This window comes from Lynx canadensis, chromosome E2, assembly GCF_007474595.2.
Source record: "Lynx canadensis isolate LIC74 chromosome E2, mLynCan4.pri.v2, whole genome shotgun sequence".
Classification (NCBI taxonomy): Eukaryota; Metazoa; Chordata; class Mammalia; order Carnivora; family Felidae; genus Lynx; species Lynx canadensis.
In genome coordinates this window covers 18,246,206-18,264,286 of record NC_044317.1, presented here as the reverse complement: position 1 = coordinate 18,264,286, position 18,081 = coordinate 18,246,206, and the positions used below count along the sequence as shown (strand labels likewise).

Sequence of the window (18,081 nt, the reverse complement as noted above, 5' to 3'; positions counted from 1 at the left end):
ATCTCAGCTGACACGGAAAAGGCCATTTGACAAAATTTAACAGTCTTTCATTAAATTGTTTTTGTAATTTATTCATTTTTGAAAGAGAGCAAATGTGAGTTGGGGGCAGGGGCAGACAGAGAGAGAGCACGCACAAGAGACACAGAATCCAAAGCAGGCTTCAGGCTCTGAGCTGTCAGTGCAGAGCCCAGTACGGGGCTCAAACACACAAACTGTGAGATCATGACCTGAGCCGAAGTCAGATGCTTAACTGAGCTGCCCAGGTGCCCCAACAGCCTTTCATTAAAAACAAAAACAAAAGCCACCAAAAAACCCTAACACTCAACACACTAGGAAAAGGGGAAAATTCCTTACCATGAAAGGTCATTTATGAAAAGCCCACAGCTAACATCATGTTTAATGGTAAAAGACTGAAAGCTTGGGGCACTTGGATGGCTCAGTTGGTTAAGCATCCAACTTGATTTAGGCTCAGGTCATTGTCTCATGGTTTGTGAGTTTGAGTCCTGTTTTGGGCTCTGTGCTGACAGTGTGGATTTGGATTCTGCTTTGGATTCTCTCTCTCCCTCTTTTTGTCCTCCTCTACTACTCACTCTCTACCTCTCTCTCAAATAAATAAATAAACATTAAAAAAAAAAAAAGACTGAGTTAAGATTAGGAACAAGATAAGGAGGCTCACTTTCACCACTCCTGTTAAGCATTTGTGCTAAAAGTCCTAGCCAGAACTATACAATAAAAAGAAATAAAAGGCATTTGAATTGCAAATGAAGAGGTAAAATAGTCTCTATTCATAGATGGCATATTCCTATACATAGAAAATATCACATCATCCACAATAAAGCTACTAGAGCTAATAAAAGAATTCAGCGTTTCAGGGTAGAAGATCAAAATACAGGTACCATTTGTGGTTCTGTGTACCAGTGACGAACAACTTGAAGAGGAAATTTAAAAAGTAATTCTATTTATAGTAGCATCTGAAGGAATTAAATACTTAGGAATATGTTGAACCAAGGAGGTGTCGAGACTTATATGCTGAAAACTATAAAATATTGCTGAGAGAAAGAAAAATAGATGGAAACAAGTAAAATAAAAATAAAATGTAAGTACACATAATAAATGGGTATCCATGTTCATAGATAGGAAGACTTAACATTAAGCCATCAGTACCCCCCCAAAGCAATCTAGAGAGTGAGTGCTCTTACCAAAATTCCAACAGCCTTTTTTGTTGAATGGAAAAGCATATTTTCAGATTCATGTGGGATTGCAAGAAGCCTCAAATAAGCAAGACAACACTGAAAAAGAAGAATAAATTTGGAGGGCTTACTCTTCCTAACTTGTAACTTACTACAAAAGTGCAGTGTTTAAAACACTGTGGTAGGGGCGCCTGGGTGGCGCAGTCGGTTAAGCGTCCGACTTCAGCCAGGTCACAATCTCGCGGTCTGGGAGTTCGAGCCCCGTGTCAGGCTCTGGGCTGATGGCTCAGAGCCTGGAGCCTGTTTCCGATTCTGTGTCTCCCTCTCTCTCTGCCCCTCCCCCATTCATGCTCTGTCTCTCTCTGTCCCAAAAATAAATAAACGTTGAAAAAAAAAAAAACACTGTGGTATTGGCATACAAACAGATTGATGAAGTAGAATAGAAAGCCCAGAAATAAGCCCTCACACATGGTCAGTTCATTTTCTACAGAATGCCAAGACTATTCACTGGGGGAAAGGACAGTCTTTTCAACCAATGGTGCTGGGAAAATTGGATATCTACCCACAAAATAATATAGTTGGACCCTTACCTTACATCATAGACAAAAATACACTCAAAACAGATCAAGGTCCTAAATGTAAGACTTTACTAAAACTATAAAACTCTTAGAAGAAAACATTCAGGGAAGTCTTGACATTGGATTTGGCAGTGCTTTCTCAAGTATGACAACAAAAACACAGGCAACAAGACAAACTAGATAAATTGGACTCCCATGAAAGTTAAAAACTTGTGCATCAAAGGACACCACCAAGAAAGTGAAAAACAAAACAAAACAAAACAAAACCCAACAACCTACAGAATGAAAGATATTTGTAAAAATCCTATATCTGCAAGGGATTAATGATTCAGAACATATAAAGAAATTCAATTCAAGGGGCGCCTGGGTGGCGCAGTCGGTTAAGCGTCCGACTTCAGCCAGGTCACGATCTCGCGGTCCGTGAGTTCGAGCCCCGCGTCGGGCTCTGGGCTGATGGCTCAGAGCCTGGAGCGTGTTTCCGATTCTGTGTCTCCCTCTCTCTCTGCCCCTCCCCCGTTCATGCTCTGTCTCTCTCTGTCCCCAAAATAAATAAACGTTGAAAAAAAAAATTAAAAAAAAAAAAGAAATTCAATTCAAAACCAGATATACATATATACCCAAATGTAACCCCAAAGAATGAATTTTTTTGTTGTTTAAGCAACAAACTTGTTTAGAGTCAGCCTGTAAAATCTGTCTCTCTGGTTGGTGGGAGCTCATAGTCTCATTTCAGTTATATTAGCCTTAGACTCCTTGGGATCTGACCTGTTATGGATGGTTTCCAGGTCAGCCAAAGGACTGGACAAAGTTTATTTGTATAACTTGGAGCTCCCCTTCTCTGGCTGTCTCCTTTCTGGGAGTTCCCTTTTACTCTGAGGGAACTCAGAGTTCCTCAGAGGCTGAAGTTGTCCCAAGCTCTGTCCTTGGTTCTTGAGGCCCTTCAAGACTAGATTTTGTACAGGAAAGTCAACCACTTTGTAAGGCATGGTCTGTGGCCTTCCCTCAGGTTGAAAGCCTTAAAAACAGGAAACACTGTTTTGTTACAATTCTAGCATGTGTCACTTTGCTTCCAGTATATGCTTGTATTTGCTCTCCATACTTTGAAGTAGTTCTTTATGTTTGTTCCTGTTTTTCATTGTTACCTGCATAATGGTGGGTCATTTGGGTGCTAGTCAGCATCAGATTGGACAGGGGAATCTCCCTAAGTGCTATATGTGTACTTCTTCAGGCTCTATTTCTTTTATTTTCCTTCTTTTTAGGTGGTTGCTATTTTTACCTCCAGCACCTCCTGGTCCTACTCCTATATACACATCTTAACCTCAAAAATAGTGAAGGACACCAGAGAAAGTCAAGTAGCCCAGCCTGTTAAGTCAGTTGAAATTTTAAGTTGATGACATATATAATAGGCTTTTTGAGATTTTTTTACTAAAACAAACTTTCTGATTTTAATAGCCTGTTAGAGGACCTTCCTGTACACCCAAGTCTTTTTAAAGTTTACTTGTTTATTTTGAGAGAGAGAGAAAGAGAGAGAGAGATTGAGAACTCAGTGGAGGAGCAGGGGCGGGGGAGAGAACCCCAAGCAGGCTCCACGCTGTCAGCATGGAGCCCGACATAGGGCTTGAACCCACAAAATGTGAGATCATGACCCAAGCTAAAATCAAGAGTTGGACACTTAACTAGCCGAGCCACCCAGGTGCCCCCTGTACACCCACGTCTTTTAAGTCTGGGCTGGATGGTTAATGTTGCCTAAAATACAGAGTCAGTCTGTCCTTCCTTTCTTCCTTATTTCCTTTCTCTCTTTGCAGAGCACGAGTTGGGGAGAGGGCCAGAGGGATAGAGAGAGAATCTTCTTTTTTTTTTTAATATTTATTTTTGAGAGAGAGAGAGAGAGAGAGAGAGAGAGAGTAAACTGGGGGAGGGGCAGAGAAAGAGGGAGACAGAGGATCTGAAGCAGCCTCTGCTCTGACACCAGAGAGCCTGGTATGGGGCTCAAACTCACGAACCATGAGTTGAAGTTGGACACTTAACTGACAGCCACCCAGGCTGAGAGAGTGAGAATCTTAAGCAGGCTCCATACTCAGCCCGGAGCCCGAAACGAGGCTTGATCTCAGAACTCTGGGTCCATGACCTGAGCCGAAATCAAGAGTTGGATGCCCAACCAGCTGAGCCACCCAGGCACCTTTTTTTTTTTTTTTTTTTTTAATTTATTGTTAAGTAATCTCTACACCCAACATGGGGCTCAGACTCAATCCCAAGATCAAGAGTTGCAACTCTTCCAACAGAGCCATGTAGGCACCCTTTCCTTGTGGTTTTTCACAGTACTCTATAAGAAAGCTTTGCAAAATTTTTATTCCGGATATATATACAAAAAACAAAAAAACCAAAACCCCCTCATTCCTTTGTAACATTCCAGCTTTTTACAACTCATAATCTTCTGAAATTTGGAAGATTGTTCACTTATTACATTTTTATTGTTACCTTCTTGAAATAACATTTTGTGTATCAATAATATATGTTACAGATATAATAAACTTCCTGTTGTAAACTTATTATCAATATAATGGATAATGAATTGTATTTTTGTTTGTTCTTTCTAATTAGCTCCTGGGCTATAATGAAAAGCCGATAAATCTACAGATGTTTATTGGAACAGCAGATGATCGATATTTACGACCTCATGCATTTTACCAGGTGCATCGAATCACTGGGAAGACTGTTGCTACTGCAAGTCAAGAGATAATAATTGCCAGCACAAAGGTTCTGGAAATTCCCCTTCTTCCTGAAAACAATATGTCAGCCAGGTATCTGGAAACATACCCCAAAATGGGCAGTTCTTTTTTTTCCCCTAAAACAACTTTCAGAGAAAAACATACTTCTTTTTATAGTACAGAAATGAATTATTCATGGTTCTAAATTAACAGAATAACATTATGTAGATAATTGTAAGACATTAGCTAAAGTTGGTAGCAGATTTCCAGAAAGGAAATGCACTTCAGCAGAAGTTTATGAACCATGTGGTACCAGCCAAGCATTTTGTTAAATGTTATAGATAAAAATATATGGACTTTTTGCAAGTAGCTCACAGTCTAATAGGGTAGACAAAAGAACAGTTGCAGTACAATTATTATGATTGTCAAATTTCCTTAAGGAAACTTTTACTATCTCCAGGCTTACTTGTTTGACTCCTTTCCAAACAAAATGAGGTGGCTAGCTTCTGAATGAGAATGCTTTAGAGTTTTATTCAGGTTAGGATTATATGTCACACAAGGAATGCAGTGGCTTAAACAGTTGACGTTTAGTTTGTTATTCCATAAAAGAAATGTACAAATAGGCATTTTTAGGGCTAGCACAGGAACTCCATAAGTCATTGGGGCCCCAAACTCTGTTTTTCTTCTTTGCTGGTCTTTTTTTTTTTTTTTTTCCAATTAAAAAAAATATTTTTTTTGAGAGAAAGCAAGTGGGGGACGGGCAGAGAGAGAGAGGGTCTGGACAGAGGATCTGAAGCAGGCTCTGTGCTGACAGCAGAGAGCTTGAGGCGGGACTGGAATTCATGAACCATGAGATCATGGCCTGAGCTGATGTCAGACGCTTAACTGACTGAGCCACCTAGGTGCCCCTCTTTGTGTGTGTGTGTGTGCGCGTGTGTGTACATTTTGAGAGAGATCAAAAGTGTGTGCACATGTGGGCAGGGGAGGGGCAGATAGAGAAGGAGAGAGAGAATCCCCAGCAGTCTCTGCATTGTTGGCACAGAGCGTGATGTGAGGCTCGATCTCATGAACCTTGAGATCATGACCTGAGCCAAAATCAAGAGTTGGACACTTCAGCCGAATGAGCCACTCGTGTGCCCCTTCTGCTATTCTTTTTTTTCTTTTTTTAATGTTTATTTTTGAGAGAGAGAGACAGAGACAGAAAGTGGAGGGGTGGGGGCAGAGAGAGAAGGAGACACAGAATCTAAAGGAGGCTCCAGGCTCTGAGCTGTCAGCACAGAGCCCAACGCGGGGCTCAGACTCATAGACCGAGAGATCATGACCTGAGCTGAAGTCAGGCACTCAACCGACTGAGCCACCCAGGTGCCCCCCGCCCCCTTGCTATTCTTAACGTGTGATTTCTGTCCTCAAGATTGTCTCATGTTACAAAATGGCTGCTGGAACTCTAACCATCACAACCATAGTCCCAGAAGGAATAAGGAAAAAGGGCTAAAGAAAACATCCATCTGAGTTAGCCTCTTTATTTTACTGTGTTATATTTGTTTATATATATTTTAAAAGTAATAAGCTCTCTGCCCATTGTAGGGCTTGAACTCACAACCCTAAGATCAAGAGTCACATCCTCTACCAACTGAACCAGTCAGGTGCCACAAGTTAGTCTGTCTAATCTGTCTTTATCAAGAGGCTTGTTACAGAAACCTATCTAGCATATCTTATTGTTCATCCTTGTAAATAAGGAAGGTCTGGGATTGTTTTGTTTTGTTTTTACCTGAGCACATTGCTACCTCTAATGATACAGGGATCTATTACTAAGAAAGAAGGGGGAAATAGATATTTATTTAGTAGGCAACTGTTAATCCCGTCACAACTAGGTATTTGAAACTTATAGTGAGGTTTATTACAGAAATTGTTTCAGAAATTCTTTTTTTTTTTTTTTTTAATTTTTTTTCAACGTTTTTATTTATTTTTGGGACAGAGAGAGACAGAGAGCATGAACGGGGGAGGGGCAGAGAGAGAGGGAGACACAGAATCCGAAACAGGCTCCAGGCTCTGAGCCATCAGCCCAGAGCCTGATGCGGGGCTCGAACTCCCGGACCGCGAGATCGTGACCTGGCTGAAGTCGGACGCTTAACCGACTGCACCACCCAGGCGCCCCTACAGAAATTGTTTCAAACTACCTTTCTTAAAATGGCAGTAACATCTGTCCCAGGCTATTCCAAGAACAGTTATATAAAATTAGATTTTGGTCTCTAGATCTCTTCCTTTAAATTTATACTTAAATAACTTTTTAGGTAAACTGAATATTGTGATAAAATTATATTATTATAAGAATTGCCTTAAGAACTTACCTTGTTACCTACTTATTACTGGGAAAGACAAGTTAATATTGAGATAAAAACCTTATTTTTACCTGCTTTGTTCAAATGGGCAGTACAGGAGAACCCAACCCAGTAAGTCATCACACAGGGGCTACTACAGAGTTCTTTTAAGGCAAAGCAGATAGCTAGCTGATGGTCTCTACTCTTTTTTTTTTTTTTTAAGATTATTTATTTATTTTTGAGAGAGAGCCCAGGGGAGGGGCAGAGAGAGAAGGAGAGAGAGAATCCCAAGCAGGCCCCACAAACTGTCAGTGAGCCCAGTGCGGGGCTTGAACTCAGGAGCCACGAGATCATGACCTGAGCTAAAGTCAAGAGTTGGATGCTTAACTGAGCCGTGATGATCTCTACTCTTTTTTTTTCTTTTAATGTTTATTTTTGAGAAAGGGGGAGGGGGGATGAATGGGGGAGGGGCAGAGACAGAGACAGAGAAGGAGACACAGAATCTGAAGCAGGCTCCAGCCTCTGAGCTGTCAGCATTGCAGGGCTTGATCTCACGAACTATGAGATCATGACCTGAGCTCAAGTTGGTCGCTCAACCAACTGAGCCACCCAGGCGCCCCAGTGGTCTCTACTCTTAAAATTTCTGTGTTCTCTGATACAGAAAGAACTTTGGAATCTCAACCAGTGCTTGTTTCCCACTTGAGCAAAGCTCTTTCTTGAAGAGAACAGTGATCTGCCACCAGGCATCCATTTGACCCATTTTCTTTTCTTTTTCTTTTCTTTTCTTTTCTTTTCTTTTCTTTTCTTTTCTTTTCTTTTCTTTTCTTTTCTCTTTTCTTCTTTCTTTCTTTCTTTCAGTTTATTTATTTGGAGTGAGGCAGGGAGAGAGAGAGAGAGAGAGAGAGAGAGAGAGAGAGAGAGAGAGAACACACACACATAAATGAGGGAGGAGCAGGGAGGGAGAGCAAGAATCCTAAGTAGGCTCTGCACTGTCAACATGGAGCCCAGTACGGAGCTCAAACTCACGAACCATGAGATCATGACCTGAACCAAAGTTTGACGCTTAATGGCCCCTTGACCCATTTTCAAATAAGTGAGGTAGCCAACCATTGAATGAGAAATGCATGCATGTAGGTTTCTTTTACTCTAAGATCTTACTTTTTCATCTAGAATCAAAAGCATAGGAATATACTGGGGCGCCTGGGTGGCTCAGTCAGTTAAGCGTCCAACTTTGGCTCAGGTCATGATCTCATGGTTCGTGGGTTCAAGCCCTGAGTCAGGCTCTGTGCTGACAGCTCAGAGAGCCTGGAGCCTACTTCAGATTCTTTGTCTCCCTTTCTCTCTGCCCCTTCCTTCTCATGCTCTGTCTCTCTCAAATATAAATAAACATTAAAAAAAAGCATATGAATATACAGGTAGCTGCAGAGGGAAATTTAAAACTCAGTTTTGAATCATCTTTTTCTAAGAACTCATAAAATTGATCCCTAGGAGATGGTTTATAGGCCACGTTTCCATTCATTCTTCTGGGTGTTCAAAGCACTAGACTTGAATCAAGTTAAATTTAAATAGAAAATCACCAGAAGCTTCTTATACTTCTTAACTTTGTTTGAAGGATAGAATAAGAAATATCCATATGAATAACTCTTCATAATCTGAAAAACCACTATTAAAGATATTATCTCTTGGTCATTACACACACACACACAGAGAGAGAGAGAGAGAGAGAGAGAGAGAGAGAGAGAATATCTTTTCAAGTTAAAGGGAAAAGGCTGATGACATGGTAGATTTTGCTTTACCAGACAAGGAGAGACCTGTAAACTTTATCACATTTCCTTTTTGCCTTGGCTTCTGGGAAGTTTGGTCAAGTTCAGGTATAGTAATTTGTATACCCCTAGATTTGGAACATATTTATTTCCTGTTGCTTCTATTTAATTTTTTTTTCTGTTTTTCCTTGACCTTATTTGTATTTATGTTGTAAAATGCCTCATCCTTTTAAAAGTGATGTATAAATCAGTGAATTCAGTTAAAAAGAGTACATGAGTTTGTAAGATTTTCAAGAAATTGGGAAAGCTTCACATATCAAATAAGGTGAAAAAATAAAAATAGTAGGATCTGAACATATCTACCTTCTCCTTTTCTCATCTATTAGCACATGAAATAGGTTGTAGTCAGAATTCATGTCCCTTGCCCAACCAGTTCTGGCATATACTGCCTACCTGGATAAATCCAGAAAGGACAAAGCTGCAGAAATATCATTGTTTCTAGTTAACAAACACAGCTACTGCTCTCATTCCACCCAGCTTAGAGACACACACACCTGAAGTTTTTCTGGCCATTCAGTATGGATTCCAGTATTTACTGCCTTATCCTACTCATAACTCCTCCCTGTTTTTAAAACTGGATGAAAACGGATGTGGCATTATTATACTCTGATCTAAAATATACTCGTACTTAAAAAAATAAATAAAATATAGTTGTATCTGTAAACAGAATTAATAGTGATTTATTCCTACATGTGTAGTTTTCTTGTTGGTCTGGTCTTATCTTTTCTTGAAATTCATAGGCAGAGCTTTAAGATCGTCATTTCTGATACTCTTCTTCTAACTCTTCTCTTAGAAACTTAGCTCTCTGCTAAAATACCTTCCCTCTCAGCACCTGGCTGGCTCCTCAGTAGAGCACATGACTCTTGATTTTTTTCAACGTTTATTTATTTTTGGGACAGAGAGAAACAGAGCATGAACGGGCGAGAGGCAGAGAGAGAGGGAGACACAGAATCGGAAACAGGCTCCAGGCTCTGAGCCATCAGCCCAGAGCCCGACGTGGGGCTCGAACTCACGGACCTCGAGATCGTGACCTGGCTGAAGTCGGACGCTTAACCGACTGCGCCACCCAGGCGCCCCATGACTCTTGATTTTGAGGCCATGAATTTGAGCCCCATGTCCATAAGAGTTTACTTAAATAAAATAAAATACCTTTCCTCAAAACTCAATAAAATGGATGATCTCTGGCATTTCCCCCTAAAGGCTCATTGGCATGTTAGCATGAATAATCACTACTTGATACAATTTGATCAGTACTGCTTTGAGCTAAAGTGCAATTGTTCAATATTAATTAAGTATAATTCATTATCCATAAATGACAAATACTTTCAAGAGTGTTTTCCTTTTTTGGAAATTTCTTCTCCTGTGTCTTTCTGAAGGTGAAAATATTCACCCTTTGGGATTCTTTCTTGTGCTTTACTGTTTCTTAACTTGATAACCTAGTTTTCTAACACATATTGTCCTTTACAGCAACTTCTGTGGCCTCTGGACAGTTGAGCACTAGAGTTGGGACTATCGGTAGATAAGGCAAAGGGATGGATGACAAGTAATACCACAAGGGAGAGTAAACTTTAGGATGTTGATTGCTAGTTTTCCATTTGCTTTATTCTTTCAATATGTGAATAACAAACACATGTTGTAGGTACTGTTTCCTACCCTGATTGTGTGTTAAGCAGCCATACAAGTAATGCATTTTGAAGATAATGAAAAGTTAGACCCTAAATGCCGAAACTTTAATCTTATATGTGTATTCTTTAAAAATAAAAGAATCTTAGCCTGATGGATTGTTTTTACTAATAAACCTATCACTAGAAAAGTCTAAATATGCTATTAATGACTGATTTAGAGTCCTACAGGTTAATCTTTTCTGGCTTAGTTACTTACATAGAATTAAGGTCTTTTTACTTTGTATTACTTATCTAGTTCTGTAAAAGCACTCCAAAATTTAGTGGCTCAAAGTAATAACTGTTCATTATTTTCATGATTCTTAGGGTTGGCTGGACTCAGCTGGTCTATTCATGTGGTATCAGCTGAGATCACTCATGCACCTAAATTCGGCTGGGAGCTCAGCTGGATTTGGAACATACAAGCTGTCTGGGGTGACTGGAGTAGTTGAGGATTGGCTTGGCCTTTCTCTCCAGCTTCCTGGATGGACTTCATGGTGGCTCAGGGCTCCAAGAGAGCAAAAGAGGCTTAATATTGGGCTCATAACTTACACTGCATCACTTGGTTACATTCTGTTTGTCAAATCATAAGGCCAGCTTTCACCTCTTAATGGGAAAAGTGGCATGCAGGTGCAAGAATGGGGAATAATTGACAGCCATCTTTTTAGACAATCTACCATACTTACCATTATTACACTTTTGTCATTCAAAACATTTTTAATCTCAGAATTGAAATAGCAATCATACATCTTTCTTTTTGGACCTTATTTTAGATAGTGATAGTTCTTCCCTGCCACGTTTAGCTAAGTTGTTGGGAACCATTAAATATCAGTAAGCAAATAAAATGTGTATATTTTTCTCCCTAGTATTGACTGTGCAGGTATTTTGAAACTCCGCAATTCAGATATAGAACTTCGAAAAGGAGAAACTGATATTGGCAGAAAGAATACTAGAGTACGACTTGTATTCCGTGTGCACATCCCACAGCCCAATGGAAAAGTCCTTTCTCTTCAGACAGCTTCCATACCTGTTGAGTGCTGTAAGTGAGCTTGTGATGATGTTTTCAAATTTTGTTTATAATAGGCAATTTCCTATTTTGCTTTTAATGTAATATTTGGATTAAAAGTATAAACTGAGGCACAGAGTCTGGATAGCTGATGAGATTTTCTTGTATGGAAATAAGCTATGTGTTTAGGTGGGAAGAGTACAGATCTTGGAGTTAGAAAATGGGTTCTCATTATAATTTGACCATAGGTTGTGTGGGACTATAAACACATTCTCTTGACCACAGGTTTTTGTTTTTGTTTTTTTGATGTTTATTTTTGAGAGGGGGGTGGAGGGCTAGAGAGAGTGGGGGACAGAGGATCCAAAGTGGGCTCTGTGCTGACAGCAGAGAGCGTGATGTGGGTCTGGGTATGAGCCCTGAGATCATGACCTCAGGGCTAAGGTTAAGTTGGATACTTAACCAACTGAGCCACCTAGGGGCCCCATTGACCACAGTTTTTTTTTTAACCTATAAATGAGGAAGGTGGGCTTGATGACACCTGAGGACAAAATGAAGCTATGATTAAGTATCCCTTGGTCACCTTTGTTTCATTAAAACATGAGCCGCCTTGTTGGAAGATGCCTATCTCTGCAAGCTGACACCTCAGCTAAATAAAGACTTAAAGGATTTTTTTTTTTTAAACCATTAACCTGTTTACAACATCAGATTGAGAAAGTGAATGCTTTTTTCCCTTGATTTACAAAGGCAAGAAATGAGAACAGGCCCTAGAACATGTACCTACTTACACCCTGGAGAACTGTGGGCCTCTGGTAGGTTAGCTGGTAGTACTGTAGTATTGAAACTGCTGTTTAGATGTTCAGGGCATAGACTTATAAGTGTTCCAATTCATGTCTTAATTTTGTGTTGGAGGAAACTGAGGCACAAGTGTCTGAAGTACTCCTGCAAGCTTATTTGCTTGTTAGTAACAGAACTGTGCTTAGAACACAGGTTTTCTTAGTACTCTTTCAATTATACCATGTTATTTCTGTTAAACACGTGCATTCTTTATTTGGGATCAAACCTACTGTAGTACCTTTCTGTGACTCCTTTTGCTATTTATGAAATTGAACTATTACTTTATTATTTCACAGTTAACTGAGAAATCACTGAGTAAATACATAGTAATAGAATTCACTATAGAAATAGTTTTGTATTTTTAACAGACAATACAGGTACTTACTAAAATTCAAAAAGAATATAGAGTGAAAAGCAAATTTCCAGGTCAACTATTTCCCCTTATTAGAAGCAGCTATTGGGGGGCGCCTGGGTGGCTCATTCAGTTAAGCATCCTACTTTGGCTCAAGTCATGATCTCACAGTTGGTGGGTTTGAGCCCTGTGTCCGGCTCTGTGCTGACTGCTCAGGGCCTGGAGCCTGCTTTGGATTCTGTGTCTCCCTCTCTGTCTGCCCATCCCGTGCTCACGTGTGCTCTCTCTCTCTCTCTCTCTCAAAAATAAATGTTGAAAAAAAATTTATAAGCAGCTATCATTGCCAGCGTTTTTATTTTCCTGCCAGACTTTTCTATGCCCATATAAGCATATATGCCTCTATTTTTTAGCAAAGTTCATTTAGATAATTTTTCAATTGTTTTGTTTATTTTTGAGAGTGGGGACGGGCAGAGAGAGAAGGGGACAGAGGATCTGAAATGGGCTCTACGCTGACAGCAGAGAACCCGATGTAGGGCTCAAACTCACAAACCACGAGATCATGACCTGAGCAGAAGTGGAAAGCTTAACAGACTGAGCCACCCAGGTGCCCCAGAGTTAATTTAAGTAATTTAAGTTCATAGAGTAGTTTGAGTTTTTGAGATGAAGTTATTCTAAAATGATTTTCTATTTTTTCTTTTAGTTTATTAAATTAATATGTGATTATTGTTGAGAATATAGAAACACAGAATGGAAAAAGAAGAAATGCAGAATGGTACAAGGAATAATAGCAAAATCTTTTGTAATCACTACCCTGTGGTGTAGTCACTATTAACTTTCTTTGGATTTTCTTTCTTTTTTCTTTTATTGTTTATATGTATACACACACACACACACACACACACACACACACATATATGAAGGGGAGTGGCAAAGAGAGAGGGAGACACAGAATCCAAAGCAGGCTCTAGGCTCTGAGCTGTCAGCACAGAGCCTAATGCGGGTCTTGAACCCACAGACTGAGATCGTGACCTGAGCTGAAGTTTGACACCTAACCAACTGAGCCACCCAGGCTCCCCTGGTGAACACAGTTTTGCTGTTACTTTGAATGTACCCATGATGGCTAGTTTCCACCATAAATATCTAAAACATGAATTAATGTATTTCCTAGGCCAGCCAGTGCTTGTCTTCATGCCCCTTCTCTGTGAGTCATTTGGAACATAAGTAGGGACATAAGTATTTTCTGAGATCTAGGTTGGTGCTTGATACTTTCCAAGTGATAGTTGGTCCTGAGTCCCAGACCCATGTCCTATGAAAGGGTCTATTTTAGCTTTCTCTTTTTTTCATTTTTGTTTATTTTGAGAGAGAGAGAGTGAGAGAGCGCAAATGCGTGTGTGCAAGAGGGGGGTGGGCAGAGAGAGAAGGAGACAGGGAATCCCAAGCAGATTTCACATTGTCATCGCAGAGCCCGATGCTGGGCTTGAAGTCACGAACCATGAGATCATGACCTGAGTTGAAACCAAGAGTTGGACACTTACCTGACGGAGCCACCCAGGTGCCCCTAGCATTCTCTTTGAATAGAGCATTGATCCCAATTTAAATACATTTTGTGGCTTGGTTTTAAATAGTTGGGAGAAATAAGAGCCACAGTGAACTGAGAATGTGTGCTTCCTAAAGGCATTCAAGTTTAAATTTCTTTAAAATGTTGTTCTAGTCAAACAAAACAGCTGACCCTCAGAGCTACCAGTTTTCCACCCAGGAAGTAGAAAAGTAGACCTACTTTCCAACTGTGAAGAAGAGAGCATAATCCACACTTTTTTTGTTTTAATTCAGAGAAAAACCTAACTATCTAGGCATTTGCAAGAAACCCCTAGAGGACCTAAGCCCTCAAAAGAATTGTAATGTGTAGCTTAAAGCTCAAGCAGTTAAAAAAAAGAAATAAAGAAAGAGAATCCAGAAATAGGATCTCCACAAAATATAACAACTTGGAATCAGGCAATATCAGAGAAAGGTGGCACCAACGGTACTGTTTATAAAAGTTGATAATTTAATTTTTTTTTTTCAACGTTTATTTATTTTTGGGACAGAGAGAGACAGAGCATGAACGGGGGAGGGGCAGAGAGAGAGGGAGACACAGAATCAGAAACAGGCTCCAGGCTCCGAGCCATCAGCCCAGAGCCTGACGCGGGGCTCGAACTCACGGACCGTGAGATCGTGACCTGGCTGAAGTCAGACGCCTAACCGACTGCGCCACCCAGGCGCCCCAAAAGTTGATAATTTAAAGAATGGCTCTGAGGCATTAAAAATTATGTTCACATACCCTAGAAGGAAAAGTGCAGTGCACTGTAGAAACGTTTACTTCCATTTTTAAAAATTTAGTGTGTACTTCATGTATGCTTCAGTTATTTAGTTATTTGGAAAATTGTCCAGAATGGCATCTTGTTGTCTTGGTGATGATCTAGATATTTTCTTTCTTTTTTATTTAAGAGAATTAAAAAAACATGATTTTTATTTTTGAGAGAGAAAGAGCACATGCACTCACATGTGGGAGGGGTTGGGGCAGAGAGAGAGGGAGAGAGCTTAATCCCACAACTGACCGTGAGATCATGACCTGAGCTGACATCAAAAGTTGGATGCTTAACCGACTGAGCCACTCAGGCACCCCTGACCTGGATATTTTCTTGATGAAAGAGCTAATTTGTGTTTATCCTTCAGAAACTTGTCTTTTAATTGTATGCAGTATAATTACATATGTTTGGATTAATTTGCTTTTTATAGTTATATTAAATTCATCAATTTTAACAGTTGTAGGGAAGAAATACATTGAAGACTTAAGCTAAAAAGAGGAAAGTGGGTGAAATTAATGTTTTGGAGTCAATATGAAGTTGCAAGCATTGATTAATTTTTCGTCATTGGTTTCTTTACAATTGTAAGAAAATTATTTAGAAATCACAAATCTAATAAGTCTTATTTTCTAAATAATGTGGTTATTTTAGTGGATTTTGTTACCGTTGTCTTGAATTTTCAAAGCCCAGAGTTTGCTTCTATTTTCATTGTATAGCTTGAATTTGTCATTTACATATGAAAGATTGTAAACTAATATTTTGTTTCTTCTCAACTCCTAAAAAAAAAAACAAACAGCTCAGCGGTCTGCTCAAGAACTTCCTCATATTGAGAAGTACAGTATCAACAGTTGTTCTGTAAATGGAGGTCATGAAATGATTGTGACTGGATCTAATTTTCTTCCAGAATCCAAAATCATTTTTCTTGAGAAAGGACAAGGTAATAACATAAGATTTGAGTTGATTGGCTTCAAAATAAGGGGCAAAATGAGTAAAATGAATTATTCCCATGTTTCACGGACAAAAACAAAATAGTTTTTCTAAAGCTACAAACATCATTTACACAGATTTTTTGATAAGCCATATATTTCTTAAATTTTCCATATAAATGTTAAATTCTCATTAAGGGTATCTCAAAAGTAGAAGAATCCCCAGTATTTCTACTCATATATATATATATATATATTCAAGAGAATTGATGATGTGTTGCACAGAAAACTTACAGCGACATTATTCATAATAGCCAAAAACTGGAAACAACCCAAACAATCATCAATTGTTATATGGCTAAACAAAATGGGGATGTCCATACAATGGGATGTTATTCAACCATAAAAAAGAATAAAGTACTGATTCATAACACAACATGAATGAACCTTGAAAACATGCTAAGTGAAAGGATTCAGCACACAACATCCAAAATCAGCAATCCATAGAGACAAAGTAGATTAGTGGTTGCCAGGGGTTGGAGGGAGGGATCAGTGGAGAGTGCTGATGGGCACAGGGTTTCTGGAATTAGATAATGGTGGTGGTTGTACAGTTCTGTGAATATACTGAAAACTTCCTGATTATATAATTTAAAAGGGTGAATTTTATGTATTTTATATATAAATATATAAATTATATCTTCATTTTTGTAAGTGTAGAAGAATCCTATGTCTTTCAGGGTGTTTAAAACCTTTCTGAGCGTATTTAAAACATTTTTTCATCTATTATTCCTTCTCATTTTTTAAGCATTTTTAAAATTGTGAAATACCTTTTTATGAGAATAATATAAGAGATACCCACACACCTGACGCCCAGTTGAAGAAGTAAGACATTTATCTCTGAAAGGCCTTTTGATGTCCCTTCCCAAATGGATCCCACTCCTAAATCAATCCATGCTTTTCTTTATAGTTTTATGCGTTTTCTCTGGTTTTGGGCTATGTATATAACATTTCATGTATTCTTCTGAAAATTGCTTTTTTTTGGAAGTCAACATTAATGTTTTAAGATCGATCCACGTAACAGAAGATCATTCACTTTTACTACTATATAGCTTCACTGTATGAACGTGCTACAATTTATTATCTGCTCTCCTACTGGACTTTTGGGCTGTGTCTAGTTTTTGGCACTACCAAACAATAGCCAATAGTGTGGCCATGAACATTTTGGTTCTTATCACCTGGTAGACATAGGTAAGAATGTCATAATTTTTAAATTTTGTTAATCTGGTAGATGTAAAATGTATCTTGAACTTTGGATTTGAATTTTCCTTATCTTATTGAGGTGATTATTATTCATGTTTCCTTTTTTGTGTAATGTCTTTATGTTTTTGTCCACTTTTTCCCATTGAATCAGTTTTCATTTCCTTACTACCTTATAGTATTCTGGATGTCAAAGCAAGTTGGGAAAGTGCCTCATTTTTTCCCACTTACCAAGTGTGTGCCCTGTAATTTCACCTTCCTTTGAACATGTGGCTGAGCTCATCTCTGAAACCTTCTGGGCTGGGGGCTTTGTGGTACTATTAATTTCTGATATAATTCTTTTCAGAGGTATGGGACCATTTAAGTAGGTATGGGCCATTTCATAGGTATGGGACCATTTCTTCTTGAGTTAATTTTCATGATTTTTATTTTTCCAGGTAAATAGAAAAACACACTCTGTGTTTCTCCTTTACTCTCACAGTGTTACCACACTCAAAACACTTCTGACACCAGATGTGTGGGTTTCCCATATATCAGCTGATTCTTTGATATGAGCTGGGTTGGGTGTTCTGAATGAGGTCAGTTCTGACACTAACTGGAGTTAGTGCAGACCCCACAAGTTAAGGGCTCAGTCCCTTAAGACTGCCCGTCACTTGAAATGACAATCAAAAGTAGTAGATGCCCAGGTACGCACTTCTGTCTGGCTTGGCTACAAATCAGAGGCTCCCATGACTCACTTCTTGGTTTTGATCATTTGGTAGAGCGGCTCACAGAACTGAGGGAAACACTTAGGTACCATTACCAGTTTGTTACATAATAGAGGATATCAGAGGGTACAGATGAACATCCAGATGAAAGAGATACATGGAATAAGGTATGTGGGAAGGGGGTGTGAAGCGTCTGTGTCCTCTATAGACATTGCCCCTGTCCCAGCCACCTCCATGTGTTCAGCAACCCAAAAGCTCCTTGAACTCTACTGCATTTGGAATTTTCATGGAGGCTTCACACAGGTTTGATTGACTATTCCATTTCCAGCCCCTCTTCCTTCTCTGGAGAATAGGGGTAGAACTGAAAGTCTTTCTAGTGACC

General features: G+C 39.3%; 1 protein-coding gene across 3 annotated transcripts in view; it reads left to right on the top strand.

Moving 5' to 3' along the window:
- Positions 1–18,081, top strand: part of NFATC3 (nuclear factor of activated T cells 3) — a 139,187-nt gene that overhangs the window by 71,034 nt on the left and 50,072 nt on the right. For all 3 annotated transcript variants that reach the window (XM_030299494.1, XM_030299492.1, XM_030299493.1), the window contains exons 4-6: positions 4,367–4,566; positions 11,142–11,314; positions 15,606–15,746. In XM_030299494.1, coding sequence (XP_030155354.1) covers positions 4,367–4,566; positions 11,142–11,314; positions 15,606–15,746 — 514 coding nt within the window. The remainder of the gene's footprint in view (positions 1–4,366; positions 4,567–11,141; positions 11,315–15,605; positions 15,747–18,081) is intronic.